Below are 16337 nucleotides of genomic sequence, written 5' to 3' on the forward strand. Positions count from 1 at the left end.
TCAAATGGCTGTAGCTTCTGTTCTATCAGTGCCAGCAACATACTTTTTACATACATTTTAAAGCCAATTATGGACTGTTGTTCATGTTACCACCCTGTTTATCAATCAGAGAGCATATTTGCTCCCTAATTGTCACATATGAGGGTCTTTTTTCCAGAGGAATGAGAACATGAGTTCTTGCTCAACTAATCACTCCTCTACTCTGTTTAACCCCACAGGTCTGCAGTCATTGCTGACTGCGGCATCTAAACATTTTTTCAGAAAGAAAACAATGTTAAAGTTTTTTTTCCCCTTGTACATTGCTTTAAATAGAGAAAGAAAGGAATATAAAACAACTACACATCATTGGTATCACCACATTCACAACAACCCATACGATTAAATATTCCATGACTTATCCATCATGGTAAATTCCGTAAAACAAAACAAAAAAAATGCTTCCCCAAAACAGGAATGAAAAGAAAATCTATAAGTTGTTCATACCTGAAAATGGTACCATTAAAAAACTATAAGTCATCCTGCAAAAAGCAATACCGTCGATGGACAAATAAAATTGCCCTGGTCCTGAAATGTGATTACATACAAAGTCTTTTTGCAAAAAAAAAATAATATTTTTTTTATTGTATAAAACTAGTAACTTAATAAAACCTGTATAAATTTTGTGTTGTAATTATACTACATGGTGAACGCTGTAGAAATAAATCCCCAAAACAATTTTGGTGAAATTGTTTTTCTTCACCCCCAAGCAAAAGAAATAAGAAAATGCAATAATATTAACAGCAACATTTGCTGCATTTTTTTAGTTGGCAACGAGGTGATAAAGACTGTCGAGTTTGAACCCAGATTAAGGTGCTTGTCCAAGATCCAAAACAAACTTTAATTCTACTTTTTTCATTCGCATGTACTGTGCCTGTGCTGATGTTCATCAGTCTACATCGGCACTTGTGTAGTACATGTGAATGAAAGGAAGGCCCCCTGAGATAAACGTAGTTGTTGACATACACGGACTCAGCTTCAGAGTGGGATAGAGATAGTGCTGATCAGCCAAATAGGTCATTTTTGCTACAGTAAATACAATGAAAATTTGTTTGGGGTCACATATATAGTAGAAAAAAAGCTGGTTTTGCATTTTGAACAACCCCTTAGATCAGGGGCGTAACTATAGAGGGTGCAGGGGATGCAGTTGCACCCGGGCCCAGGAGCCTTAGGGGGCCCTTAAAGCCTCTCTTCTCCATATAGGGAGCCCAGTACTATGAATAAAGCATTATAGTTTGGGGCCCTGTTACAGGTTTTGCCATGGGGCCCAGAAGCTTCAAGTTATGTCTCTGTGCAGCATGGTTTAGGTATGGGTACGGGTACATATACAGATAGAGGGGGGGCCCCAGCTCACGTTCTGCATCAGGGCCACTGAGCCTTTAGTTACGCCCCTGTCTTAGATGTTTCCTCTTCTTTAATCTACTATTACCATCTAAAAAGTTCCTTACTTTACACCCATGGACTCTCTCAAAAGCAACTGAAAACCCTTCTTCAGAAAAGCCTGCAACCTAGAATAACCCTGCAATACACTCTGATATGAGCAGCTTCTACCACAACCTATTGTCTCCTTTGCCCTTCCCTTGTTCCCTTACCTTATTGTACGTGTTTTTTGTTTCATTTTATGTAGTTAACACTTTTCATCTGTACACTGCTTGGGAATTATTGGTGATTTAAAAAAAGCAACAATAGCAATTTTTTTTAGTATTTCAGAATGTCAGGTCATGTAGTTTGATATTTCAGCACTAGATGGCAGTTGCAAACAAAATTATGCAACCCTCATTGCCAATTAAGTTTATTTGTCAAATTTACAAGCTTTAAGCTGTTCGCAAAAAAAAAGCAAAAAAACACAATCACACGAAAAGAATTTAAATAGCTTAAGGGCTCATGCCCACGGCCATGACGGACTCCACCAGAGGAATATTGCAGCGGAGTCTGCCACGGCGCCCTTCAAAACCCCCATACTTACCACTCCGGATCTGCCGTAACGTCCCCCACGGAGGGCCGGCGCGCATGCGCAGTACATTGCATGACACGCCGGCAGTGTCAGATGACGTGGCCGGCCACCTTTTTTACGCGATACTTCCGCTGTACTACAGTGAAAGTATAGCGCGACGGACAGCTTCCATCGACTACAATAGAAGCTGGCTGCGCGTATTCACGCAGCATTTAGAACATGCCACAGTTTATTTCATGCTGCGGAATTCTACTGTGGAATTCCGCAACGTGAACATTGAGCTATTAGGTTCAATAGAACCTAATAGCTGCGGGGCAAAGCCATGGGCATTAGCCCTAACACAACTAACATAATAAATGGTTTCTCCAAATTCACCACAAAATGACACTTTTAATGACTACTGCAGTCTCAGATTTACTCAACCCCCTGAATAGAATCCCTTAGGGCACTTTCACACGACAGTTTTTATGTTCATTTTTTTGTGAGCCAAAACCAGGAGTGGAGAGAAAGTATAATGGAAGGATTTCCATGTCTTTGGTATTTTAGACCCACTCCTGGTTTTGGCTCACAAAAAAACTGAACATAATAACTGTTGTGTGAAAGCCCCCAGCACACATTTACAAATCACGTGTTGTCTCAAGCATGCCTGATGCAACTGAAGCCCCATTTACATGCTGTTACACATTAGCGAGTATTACTGGATCGCTCAGGGTGCGGCCAGCATGGAGGCGGGGCGGCTGGAGAGCGCTCTCCCCCGGCCCGCCTCCATACACTGTGGACAGACAGTCATTCAGAACTGAGCGACTGCTGTTAACACTGAATGGCTAGTTGTTCAGTTTTCTGCTTGCAGACACTGTACGACTGAACAACTGTCTCTGCATGCATTTACATGAGACGACTATTGTTCAAAACCTCGCTGGAGCACGGGGATTTGAACAACTCTAAACGATAGCACTGGTCAACAAATCAAACAGTGGAAACAGATTGATCCAACTAATTTTGGGGGGCTGAATTCAGTGGAAGAATCAGATTCTATCACGTCACATTTCTGAGATACGTAGCACTATTACATAGACAATAATACAGTATTGTCAAATATTGTCTGGTTTTAAATACGATTTGCTGAGGTAAGAATGAAGAGAAGTCCTTCAAGCAGATTACAACAAACACTAAACAGCAGTACAGATAGGCTCATGTTGGGAACCTTCCTGCTCAACTACATTGTTCTGCCATCTAGTGACCATTTTTAGATCTTTATCCACTGTGTATTACATTCAAATAAAGAGTTTAGCTTAGTCACTGATTTAATGTTATATAAATAATTTACCAGAAAATGAGCACAAACACAAAAACCTTTAAAAAAATTTTAAAAAATCCAAATTACATAAAAATCTTACGTGATACATCATTTCTAAAGGTAAATTCGGATTCTACACCCCAAAATCCATAAGAATAGATATTGTAATCGTCCTGTGTAAATAAGCCTTAATCAAGGGTTTAATCAGTAGTATCAGGTGTGCTTATAAAACACGTCACATACCTGGACTGGCTAGGGCTTTGTTGACTGTGATGTTTGACTGCGTGTCAGAAATATGGCTAAGTCAACAGAATGGTCCAAAAAGTTAAGAGAAGAGATCATTGCTTTGCAAAAACAAGGAAAAAGAAAAAAGATAGCAAAGGCACTGAATGTTCCTAGAGATACAGCTAGAAGCATAGCTCCCAACTTCAAAGTTAAAGAAACACGGACTAAATATAACGTGAACATGGCAGAAAGCATAAGCTTTTATCAGCTGCCAACAGAATCCTAATGAATTAAGGGGCCAAAAGCCTATGACTGACTTCAAAAGACCTACAGCAAGATTTGATGGCAGTAGACACTGAGGTTTCCTTTTGCACAGTAAGGTGCAGAAGAAGCACTGAAGGTCTTCATGCTGGAACTCCAAGATGTACACTCCGCTGACCTAAAAGCACAAGAAAAAGTTGCCTGCAATATGCTTAAAGCCACATAAATAAGATACAGACATTTGGGGATTCTGTTCTGTGGAGCGATGAAATAAAACTGTAACTTTTCAGAACTATGAGTCAGCGGTGTGTCAGGAGGAGGAAGGAGGAAGCAAACGATAATAGAAACCCCCAGCCTACATAGAAACATGGCGGTGGCTTCATGATGCTCCATGGCTGCTTTGCTTCCTCTGGCACTGGAAATCTCCATTGTGTGGCGGACAAGATAGATTCAATAAAAGTATCAGGAAATCACAATTCATTGTGAACTTGCAGCCACAAATGGTCCTGATAATATAAGTAGAGATGAGCGAGCGTACTCGCTAAGGCAAACTACTCAAGCGAGTAGTGCCTTTTGTGAGTACCTGCCCGCTCGTCTCTAAAGATTCGGGTGTCGGCGGGGGGCGGGGAGCAGCAGGGGAGAGCGGAGAGAAAGAGGGGAGACCTCTCTCTCCGTCTCTCCCCCCTGCTCCTCCCTGCTCACTGCCAAAACGTACCGCTCTCCCCTGCCGTCACCCGAGTCTTTAGAGACGAGCAGGCAGGTACTCGCATAAGGCACTACTCGCTCGAGTAGTTTGCCTTAGCGAGTACGCTCGCTCATCTCTAGTTATAAGGTTGAATTTAGGAATAGTCAGGTATAATGGAATTACTGCTTTTGTATGACAATGTCCAACCACACATTACTTGTGACACTGTGAATCCTCTGGAAAGTGGAGATTGGAAAAATTTGAAAATTTCTTGCCACTGCCCCAATTTGGTGCCATCTTTTTTCTGACTGTGAAGGACCATCTTCAAGGATTTCAATCTGATGTTTCATATGAAAAAGGGCCAAAAGTGCCCACATGAGTAGAAATGTTTTAGCAGCTGGAATTAGATGCCGAGGTTTACTGCTCAAACACAGACCTCAATAGAGACAATGATTCTGCGAAACAGGTTCATAAAACAAGGATTAGAAAAGAACCGTGTATAACCCTAATATACAGGAACTACAAAAAAGATTAAAAGATGAATTCCTAAACTCTCCAGTAAGTCAGCTGCACATAGAAGAGGTGGAAATCAAGAGAAGTCAGACAGTGATTAGTTCTGAGCTGCTGAGTGCAGACAGAGAGGCTTTTATACAGATCCCAAGACAAGAACTGTGAAGACGTTTGGATACAAACGGCTCCTCCACGTTATTCATGGGGTACAATTCCTTCTGCTATTACTGGTTTACACATATCATGGCAAGAGATTCTAGATGGCAGACATGTAGTACCTTCATTAACACATAGCATGCAAATATATTCCTAATAATTGGCCCACTGTTCCGCATGCTGACATGCTGGTTTAGGAGGAGGAGGAGGAGGAGGAAGATCAGAGAAGGATAGACCAAGCTACTTCTCCCCTTTTTTGGGGTGATAGAGGGTGCATGCCTCTCCTGTTCCAGCTTAAAGAATCTTTATGTTATGCTGCTTTCCACCAGTGGAGAAGAGAAGTCAGGGGAAATCTAGGCTTTGTTCATCTTAATGAGTGTAAGCCTGTCGGCACTGACAGTTGACAGGCGGGTACACTTATCCGTGATAATCCACCCAGCAGCACTAAACACCCTCTCTGATAACACGGTAGCGGCAGGGCAGGCCAGCACCTCCAAAGCGTACAGCGCAAGGTCGTGCCACATGTCCAGCTTTGACACCCAATAGTTGTATGGAGCAGAGGGATCACGGAGGACGTTGGTACAGTCAGCTATGTACTCCCTCACCATCTGTTTACAGTGTTCCCTCCAACTCAGCCTAGACTGGGGAGTGAAGACTGAGGGGTACAGCAGCACTCACCAACCGTATAGGGGGACCCTTCCAAAGGAAATTGCTGCTCGCCTGAGAAAGGGATTGAATCCACAGGAATCCCAATGTATTGAATCCAAAAAGAAGCAGGGTCAGGCAGCAGATTAGGTGCTTCAAGATTTTAATGCATAAGCATCAGTTATAAACACCTCATAGCCATAAAAATAGCTATTTTTATGGCTATAAGGTGTTTATAACTGATGCTTATGCATTAAAATCTTGAAGCACCCAATCTGCTGCCTGACCCTGCTTCTTTTTAGACTGGGGAGTGGTGATACAGTTTGGCTGGGGTGCCATAAAACTGACAAAGGCCTTCGAGAGTATTCCCCTGCCTGCGCTGGACATGCTGCCTCTTCCCCGCATCTGCCCTGCTAGTTGGCCCACTGAACTACGTCCTCTACTGCTAGCATTGTCAGATGGGAACTTTAGTATCAGCTTTTCCACCAGGGCCTTGTGCTCGTACTCCTTTCCTCTTCGTGGGTCGAGAATGGAGAGCACCCAGTAATCCGTGTTGGCTAGAATGCGTCTAATGTGATGGTCACGGGAAAGGCAGCTTAACATGAAGTCAGGCATGTGTGCCAGAGTCCCAGTACACAACACATCGCTTTCCTCACTAAGAGGATAACTCTCAGTCTCCTCCTCCTCCTCTTCAGCCCATATACGCTGAACAGATGTGAAGGAAGTAGCATGGGTACCCTCTGCAGTGTGGGCAGCAGTCTATTCCCCCTCCTCCTCCAATACGCACTGAGAAACAGACATGAGGGTGGTCTGGCTATCAAGCGATGTATTGTCATCCCCCATCTCCTGTTCTATCCGCAAAGCGTCTGCCTTAATGAGTAGCAGCAACCTTCTCAGTGGGCAAAGCAGCGGGATAGTTATTCTGATAATGGCCGCATAACTGCTCACCACTTGTGTGGACTCCTCAAAGTTTCCTAAGACCTGACAGATGTCAGACATCCATGCCCACTCCTCTGTGAAGAACTGCGGAGGCTGACTACCACTCCGACGGGCATGTTGCAGCTGGTATTCAACAATAGCTCTACGCTGCTTGTAAACCCTGGCCAATATGTGCAATGTTGAATTCCAGTGCGTGGGCACGTCGCACAACAGTCCCTGCACTGGCAGCTGGAAGCGATGTTGCAGTGTCCTGAGGGTGGCAGCATCTGTGGTGGACTTTCTGAAATGTTCGCACATACGACACACCTTGCTGAGCAGCTCCGACAAATTGGGGTAGTTTTTAAGAAAGCGCTGAACCACCAGATTGAACACGTTGGCCAGGCATGGCACATGTGTTAGTCTGCCAAGCTGCAGAGCCGCCACCAGGTTACGCCCATTGTCACACACGACCATGCCTGGTTGGAGGTTCAGTGGTGAAAGCCACAGATCTGTCTGCTCTGTCAAACCCTGTAACAGTTCTTGGGTAGTGTGCCTCTTGTCACCTAAGCTCAGGAGTTTTAGCATGGCCTGCTGACGCTTCCCCACGGCAGTGCTGCAGCACCTTGAGCTACCGACTGAAGGCGACGTGCTCACAGATGGTAATTGAGAGGTGGAGGAGGAGGGTGGGGGTTTAGAGGAGGTGGCATAATAAGCCAGAGAAACCATGACCGAGGTAGGACCCGCAATCCTCGGTGTGGGTAGCACGTGAGCAGACCCATTGTCAGACTTGGTCCCAACCTCCACCAGGTTAACCCAATGTGCCGTCAGGGAGATGTAGTGTCCCTGCCCACCAGCACTTGTTCACATGTCGGTGGTTAAGTGGACCTTCCCAATAACCGCGTTGGTGAGGGCACGGTTTATATTCCGTGACACGTGCTGGTGTAGGGCGGGGACGGCACAGCGGGAAAAATAGTGGCGACTGGGGACCGAGTAGCGAGGGACAGCCGCCACCATGAGGTTACGGAAAGCCTCCGTTTCTACCAGCTTATATGGCAGTATCTACAGGCTCAGCAGTTTGGAGATATGCACGTTTAGCGATTGTGCATGCGGTGGGTGGCTGCATATTTCCGCTTGCGCTCCAATGCTTGGGTTATGGAAAGCTGAACGCTGCGCTGGGACACATTGGTGTAGGCAGTGGAGGACCGTGGAGGTGAAGGGGTGGATGCAGGCCGGGAGACGCTCGTACCTGCTTCCTGGGAGGGAGAATGCATCTCAGTGCCAGGATGTGACAGAGGGGAAGAGGCAGTGGTGTGACGCGCAGGCGGTGAATGGCCTTCGTTCCACCTCATCGGGTGCTTTGCTATCATATGCCAAACTAATTTTTTCAGAGGACTGCCCCCTTGTTAGAAAATTAAGCAAGTACGAGCTCTATGTTAAAAAAAAAATTCAGGGTTTCACCTGCACTGTGGGTAAACACATTTTTCAGGGGTACACCTATGCTCTTGGTACACAAATTTTTCCGGGGTTCGCCTATATTCTTACTAAACAAATTTTTTACGGGGTTCGTCTATACTCTTGGTAAAGCAATTGTTTCTGGAGTTCGCCTATAGTGTTTGTACACAAATGTTTCAGGGGTTCGCCTATACTCTTGGTACACAAATGTTTCAGGGGTTCACCTATACTCTTGGTACACAAATGTTTCAGGGGTTCACCTATACTTTTGGTAAAGAAATTGTTTCTGGGGTTCGCCTATAGTCTTTGTACACAAGTGTTTCAGGGGTTCGCCTATACTCTTGTTACACAAATGTTTCAGGAGTTCGCCTATACTTTTGGTACACAAATGTTTCAGGTGTTCACCTATATTCTTGGTACACAAATGTTTTAGGGGTTCGCCTATACACTTGGTAAAGCAACTGTTTCTGGGGTTCGCCTATAGTCTTGGTACACAAATGTTTCAGGAGTTTGCCTATACTCTTAATAAACAAATATTTCAAGAGTTCGCCTATACTCTTGGTAAACAAATCTTTCAGGGATTTGCCTATATAGTCTTGGTACACAAATGTTTCAGGGGTTCACCTATACTCTTGGTACACAAATCTTTCAAGGGTTCGCCTATTCTCTTGGTAAACAAATGTTTTAGGGGTTCACCTGCACTCTGGGTAAAAAAAATCTTTTGTTTTAGAATGGCTGGTTGAATTGTGGAGATGTGTAGAAGTATTTGCATCTGAGTCCCCTTTATGCCCACGTTTGTGGCTCAATAAATTTTGTGACGGAGGTGGCATGGGATTGGAATTATTGGAACCCAACAGTCCTTTTTAGGACTACAACTCCTCTCATTGTGTGCATCAGCAGTTTGGCTGCCTGGGAACAGTAGTGCGCACAAAGCATTCACAAGCATCCCGGCTGTATACTGAACTTTGTTACCGGTTCTATACAGTATACTGCTTCTAGTGTACACAGACCATATACTCTCATTTTTCATTTTTTGGGGGGTTTTGGCTGAAAGCATCTGCATAATAGGCCCAAGTGTTATATAGTGCAGATCGAGAGGACACATATAACTGTACACATTTTACACTGTGTATTTTGGGCTAATAGCCTATGCAAAATACCTCGCAGTTTTAGTAGCATTTTGACGCAGTGCATTATACAACATGATGAAGACTAGGGATAAGGGGCGAGGATGAGGACATGAGGGTGGGCGCTCGAATGAGGGTGTGGGCAGAGGCCGAGGTCATGGGCGAGGTACAACTGTGCCTGGTTTGGCCACTCAAGTTTATTCATAGTACATGCTGTCTTTCCCTGGGGCACTGGTTAATAAGCCCCTTGGGGAGAGGCAGGGACTGGGACAGGCGGTAGCTTGTCTGTCGGTGGCCCCCCACCTGGATCCCATAAAGCCAGTACAAGCTTTATGTTGAAAAAATTTTTCAGGGGTTCACTTGCACTCCCGATCCGTTGCGCAGCACGGGGTCCTACTTTGGCCACTCAAATTTCTTCATGTGTCTCACTGTCCTCGTAGTGATCAAAGGAAGCGTTACTGATTTAATGAGACTTTCACAGGTTCACTGTATACCTGTGGTGGCTACTTTTGCGACACCGCCTGCTTCAAACCAATCTTTGGTTTTAGAATGTGTTGCGAAATTGTGGAGATGGGTAGAAGTACTGGCATCTGAGTCCCCTTTATGGCCACATTTGTGGCTCCAGACAATATTGTCATGGAGGTGGCACGGGATTGGACTTCTGATCATACGTTAATTTATCAGCAATTCTCATCAGCATTGTGGGCTATTGCCCACAATTTCAAAGAGGGTCACTACCAGGCCCTGCCAACCCTCTGCAGTGTGTGTCTCCTGTTCCTCCTCATCCAATACGGACTTATAAATAGACATGAGGGTGGTGTGGCTATCAAGTGAGCGTGTGGCATGAAGACAGCTGAACCCTGCGCTAGGAAAAATTTGAGAAGAAGAGGCAGATGTGTCACCCGCAGGCCGTGATTGGCCTTCGTTGCACCTAGTGTGGTGCTTAGCTAAGATGTGCCAGTGCGTGTGCCTTGCTGATTATGGTCTGGCCCAAATAAATTGTTAGGGGGGTGACCACCAGCCTCTTGCCCACAATTTGGCTTAATAGTGCAACCTGGGAGCCTCAGATGCATCCATGCATATTGCCCCTGCCATTCCCTATCTATTTCTCTGGTGTTTCCATCACTTTCTGATGTTTTTAGGTGATTCACACACACTATGCGGAGCATGGGTCAGCTTGAAAAATGCCCGAGTCTTCCATTGACTTCAATGGGGTTCGTTACTCGAAACGAGCTCTCGAGCATTACGAAAAGCTTGACTCAAGCAACGAGCACCCAAGCATTTTTGTGCTCGCTCATCTCTAGTTATCGCACAAACCCTCTTTAGACCTCTTTTACATGAGTGTCATTGTGATGCAAAGAATAATAATAATAACAATCTTTATTTATATAGCGCCAACATATTCCGCAGGGCTTACAATACAGGGAAAAAAACAAGACTATGGTTACATGAAGTAATTAATTGATGGAAACAGTAGGGTGAGGGTCCTGCTCCAATGAGCTTACATACTATAAATAGTGGAGTGATACAGAAGGTAAAGGGGCTGGAGATGTGCATAGTATGGCGAGGTGGAGAGTGAGTGATGCTATACACACAAACAATGGTCAGGCCATATAGTGGCGGAGTCGGTATGACTGCAGATGCTGGTTGATTACGGCTAGCAGGAGCTGCAGTCGGTAGGACAGGGAGCATGTTATCAGGCAGAGTTCAGAGGGTTTTTGTTTAGGGGATATAGTATGCCTCCCTGAAGAGATGTGATTTTAGAGCACACCTGAAGTTTAGTGTGTCAGTGATTGCCCGGATATTTTTTGGTAGTGCGTTCCAGAGGACAGGTGCTGCTCTAGAGAAGTCTTGGAGGGGGAAATGAGAGGTTTGAATTAGAGGGGCACTTAGTCTGATTTCTTTAGCTGAGCGGAGGGCACGGGCTGGGTGGTGAATTGAGATGAGGGCAGTGCGGTGCTATGGAGCGCATTGTGGATGAGGGTGGTTAGTTTAAATTATATTCTGTATTTAACGGGCAGCCAGTGCAGTGACTGGCACAGGGCCGAGGCGTCTGAGTAGCAGCTGAACAGAAAGATGAGCCTGGCTGCCACATTCAGGATGGATTGGAGGGGGTTGAGTCTGAAGCAGGGGAGGCCGATCAGCAATGAGTTGCAATAATCGAGCTGAGAGTGGATGAGGGCAACAGTGAGCGTTTTTAAAGTGTCCATGGTGAGAAAAGGGTGTATTCTAGCGATGTTCTTGAGGTGCAGCTGACATGTTCGAGTGAGAGATTGGATGTAGGGGTTGAAGGAGAGATCGGAGTCAAATATAACCCCAAGGCAGTGGGTGTGCTGTCAGGGAGTTATGGTGGTGCCACATACTGAGATGGAGATGTCAGAATGAGGTTGGTTAGTAGAGGGTGGAAACAGGAGGTTAGTTTTTGAGAGGTTCAGTTTAAAGTAGACAGAGGACATAGTGTTAGACAGACAGTTGGTGGCATTCTGGAGGAATGTTGCTGTGACGTCACGGGAGGAGATGTATAACTGTGTATTGTCAGCATAGAGATGGTACTGAAAAACAAATCTCCTGATGGTCTGTCCAATGGGGGCTATGTAGATGGAGAAGAAGAGGGGGCCGAGGAGTGAGCACTGGGGGAACCCAACAGCAAGAGGAAGAGGAGCCGAGGTAGAGCCAGCAAAGAAGACACTGAAGAAGCGGTCGGATAGGTAGGAGGTAGACACGTCAAAAAATCGTGTCTATTAGAACCAATAGTTTCCTATTGATTCCTTCAGACGAACGTTTTTTTGACATGCCTAAAAAATCTTACTGCAAAACATACTGTGTTTCCCCGAAAATAAGAGCCTGTCTTATATTAATTTTTGCCCCAAAAGAGGCATTAGGTCTTATTGTACCAGCAGCAGAGTGCCGCGACTTAACTTTTGCTTTTGTAGGCAGCATTCCTGCCTCTGATAGTGGCTTTAGCACAACCCATCATTGATAAGGTGCGCTAAATGCAAAAAAAGAATGGAGAACGCTCGAAAATTGTGTTCAAGTGCATTTATGCGATGCTCCCATTGAATTACATGTGAGCGTTATAAACGATTACCATGGCGTTCAAAACGCCGCAGTAATTGCGGTAAAAAAGTCTGTGTCTGTGATTGGTGCATCAAGCGCTGCATTGATTGGTTCTCAAGCGCCACGGCCGACCCAATCAGAGCCATCGCTTCCTGGAGGCGGAATTTACGAACTCCATTACCAGGAAGTGATCTTCTGTCGGCTGCTGAGGACTGAAGCAAGCTGCCGGAACTCCGCAGAGCGGCATGAGGGACCCAGACCGTGCTAGATAAGTATCATTCTTTTTCTTTTTTATGTAGTGTAGCTAGGGCTTTTTTTAGGGGGGTGAGGGGAGGGGGGGGGGCTTATATTTCAAGTCCCCCTTTCCCCCCGAAAATCAGCATAGGGCTTATTTTGGGGGAAACATGGTAGAACTTGGGCGCGTCATTTCAACGCCCGGCTTTCTTTCGTCTCTAAAGATAGGTCTTGTCCTATCTTTTGATGGTACAACGCAGGAGACTCCATAGACTTCTATGGGAGTCTATGATGGCAGGCCAAAAAGGGAGGGGGAGGGAGTTTAGCAGCGGCTAGGACTGTTAAACAATTACAAGTGCTTCTAGTGAGGCATTTAAAGTGACTAGTAATTATTAGGAAATTATATTACTAGTGTTTCTGGTGGCGCAATATGGTACATCCATTATGATCCCCACACATCAAACTCACAACTCTACTACATGCATCCTGATTCACACACATCACACACACACAGCTGTGGTACATCCATGCTGATTTTCAGACATCAGCAGCTCAGAAGACTCCTGGATATAGTGAGCAGCCCCTGGTCATGTGATCCCTGACTCTACCCACACAGATGATCACATGACGGTGATGTAATCACAGGTCCTGGTGGCTGCTGTCGGCTTATCCAGTATACAGTGCTTTCTACCAAACTGCACTATGTCTCCTCCCACAGCAGTGACATCACTGTAGGTCCTTCAGCCCACCGGATCTTTGAGGTAACGGTAGGTCGGTGTCTTCTGTCAGGACCGCTGAGTTGTGTCTGAGATAATAACGGCTTAGTTGTATTCTTATTTTGTTATTTTTGTCCTCCCCTTCCAAGAGCTGTAACTTTGCTGTTCTTCTGTCGGTTAGGCTCTGTGTTTTATATATGCGATGACGTCACCAGGGGCAGAGCGATGACATCACCAGGGGCGGAGCATGAGAAGCTCCCACACATAAACATACATATTCACGGTCAAGTGGTCATTAGTAGTTTGATTTAGGTAGTTCTGCCGACCGAGGGTTTTCAGGGCTGCAGCCTTAGTTTTGTTTTCTTCCTCTCCAATTTTAAAATATCACTTCTTTATTTATCCATTGACGTCGCTGTATGAGGACTTGTTTTTTGTGGGACGAGTTGCATTTTTTAATATTGCTATTTAATGTACCATATAATGTACTGAAAAATGTTTAAAAATTTCTAAGTGGAGAAAAATGGGAAAAAAAAGAAATTTCGCCATCTTTCGGTGCATCTTGTTTCTACGGCGCACAAATTACAACAAGTACGATTACTACGATACCAAATTTATACAGTTATTTTTTTGCTGTACTATTTGTGTTTTCTTTTAAAGATATTCAGTTTTTTAAAATTATTTTCTGCCACCATCTTTTGCACGCAATAACTTTTCTTTTTTCTGTCAACATAGTTATGAGAGGGCTTATTGTTTGCAGGACATCCTGTAGTTTACATTGGTTCCATTTTGAAATACATATGACTTTTTGATCACTTTTTATTGCACTTTTTCTTGGAGACGGGGTGACCAAAAAAAGTGCATTTCTCACGTTCTTTTTTTTTTCTGACGACGTTTATCGTGCGGCGTAAATGATGTGTTACTTTGATAGATTGGACTTTTACAGATGCAGCGCTCTCTGAAGCTCACTTATTGGCCAATTTGTAAATACCACCTCCACAACGCAATGGCTGTCATTCGTTCTTCGACCGCTACTCAGCCAATTAATGCAGTGCTCGGTGAACCAATCACAGCTATTGCATTAGTTCATCGAGCTCTGCATTGATTAGTTGAGCAGCATTCGAGAACAAATCAGAGCCATCGCTTCCTGAAGGTGGGACTTATGAATCCCATAACGAGGAAGTGATGATCTATGGGTGAACGAGTACTGCAGGACACAGGGCGGAGCTCCGGACAGCAGCAGGAGCACCTGGACCAAGCCTGCTAGGTAAGTATTCTCTTTTTTTTTGTAATGCATCTAGGCCTTATTTTCAGAGTAGGGCTTATATTTTAAGCCTCCTCGAAAAATCAGGGTAGGGCTGATAATCGGGGAAACAGGGTAGTAGCATGTCTGCTAAACTTCCACCCCTTCCCTTCTCCTCTCTGCCTATTGCTGGCTGTCTACAATGGGAGGAGGTGGAGCAGGAGCTAGAGTGCTAAGCTCCCGCCCCCTCCCGGTCCAAAATACGTCGGCCACTGCATGGGCTCCTGTGGGCGCCCATGACAGTGGCCGGAGAAAGGAGGTGGGAGGGAGTTTAGCAGCGTGACTACTAAACTCCCTCCCTCTTTTCTTGTTCCTTCTGGCTGATTGCAATGGTAGGGGGAAGGGCGGGGGTGGATCTAAGCACCACCCCATCCCGCCTCCTCCAATTACTGGCTGAGGATAGTGGGCTGGGAGGGGTAGGAGCTTAGCTCTGCCCCACCCCTCTCATTGCAAATAGCCAGAGGGGAGGAGAGAGGGGGAGAGAAGGGGAAGGGGCAACGGCATGGCGGCCTCAGCGTATATGCGCCGAGGCCGATGCCGTCTGAACAGGTGCACAAACGTTAGATTTGTACGCCCGTTCACGAGTTTTTACTCCTCAGATCGTAGCATATATCGGACAACCGTGTACGCTCGTGGGAATAAAGCCTGAAACAGCTAAAGTTCCTATAGAAGTCAAAATACTCTAGGAGATGTGTGAAACACTGCAGAATTGCTCAAGAAAAAGAACACATCTCAAACTCATTAGCCTAATTAGCTATTTCAATTGGCATGTATTTTATTGCCAAGCGCAAATGCACATGCAAGACAAATCACAGTAAAATATGCCAATGTGCACCCAAAAAAGCATTGTTCATTCTGCAGAAAAACGCTATGCTCATGCGTGTGCAAAAACAACCGAATGAGACAATGTTTAGTAGAATGAGTATATTCACTTTTTTGTTGTACGAATTTCTGCAGCTTCGAATCCGCTGCATATACTGTATCTGGGGGGTATTGTTTCTGCAGCATGTACCTGGATTTCTACAAGCCCCATGCAGATGAATAGGACCATAACAGAAATGTCTGCATGTACAGTATTTGTGAATATGCTCTTTGTAAAACTAATAGTAGGAAAAATATTGCAAATACTACTACTAATAGTAAGAATGAAAACAACACTGCATAATAATTGTATAATATCATAAATTAACAATATAACACAAGTAATAATAATATAATGTACTGCTAATTGTAACAACAATAATAGTAGAATAATAAATATGTATTAATATAACTAAAACTATTATTACTATTATGCTACTTGTTTTGTTGTTATAATGTTATAACACTTCTTACGTACCCTGTGGGAGGATGCAGAGAGACACCAGCAGCCACAGACTGGGAATCCCCATTATCTCCTGTAGCAAAGTCTATCTCTATCTTTTTAAGCTGGGTTGTGTGAATGCAAAATCCTCCAGGCTGCAGAAGACAGGCTTTTTCACTTTCAGGGTGGAGTGACCATTCCTGTAAGGGAAGGGGGTCTGCACAATGACGGGAAATCAGGCCTCAGTGTACAGAAAAGAGAAACTTAGGAGGAGTTTTCTTTTGTCAGGCGGCATCAGATAGAGGTTGAGGGGAGAATGTTAATCAAGGAGAATCCATTATCCCCTCCTATACTGGTCTTGCCCTCTTCATCATCAATCAGACCACACGTAACATAATATGTATCCTAATAGATGTTCCATTGCTATAATGTAACAAGAGTCATGTATCTTAAAAGTTCAC

General features: G+C 44.7%; 1 protein-coding gene across 1 annotated transcript in view; it reads right to left on the reverse strand.

The window, feature by feature from the left end:
• Window positions 1–16106, reverse strand: part of LOC136627503 (uncharacterized) — a 41128-nt gene extending 25022 nt beyond the window's left edge. Inside the window, exon 1 of the mRNA XM_066602665.1 lies at window positions 15913–16106. Coding sequence (XP_066458762.1) covers window positions 15913–15964 — 52 coding nt within the window. The 5' untranslated portion in view covers window positions 15965–16106. The remainder of the gene's footprint in view (window positions 1–15912) is intronic.
• Window positions 16107–16337: the final 231 nt, after the last annotated feature.

This window comes from Eleutherodactylus coqui, chromosome 5, assembly GCF_035609145.1.
Source record: "Eleutherodactylus coqui strain aEleCoq1 chromosome 5, aEleCoq1.hap1, whole genome shotgun sequence".
NCBI lineage: Eukaryota > Metazoa > Chordata > Amphibia > Anura > Eleutherodactylidae > Eleutherodactylus > Eleutherodactylus coqui.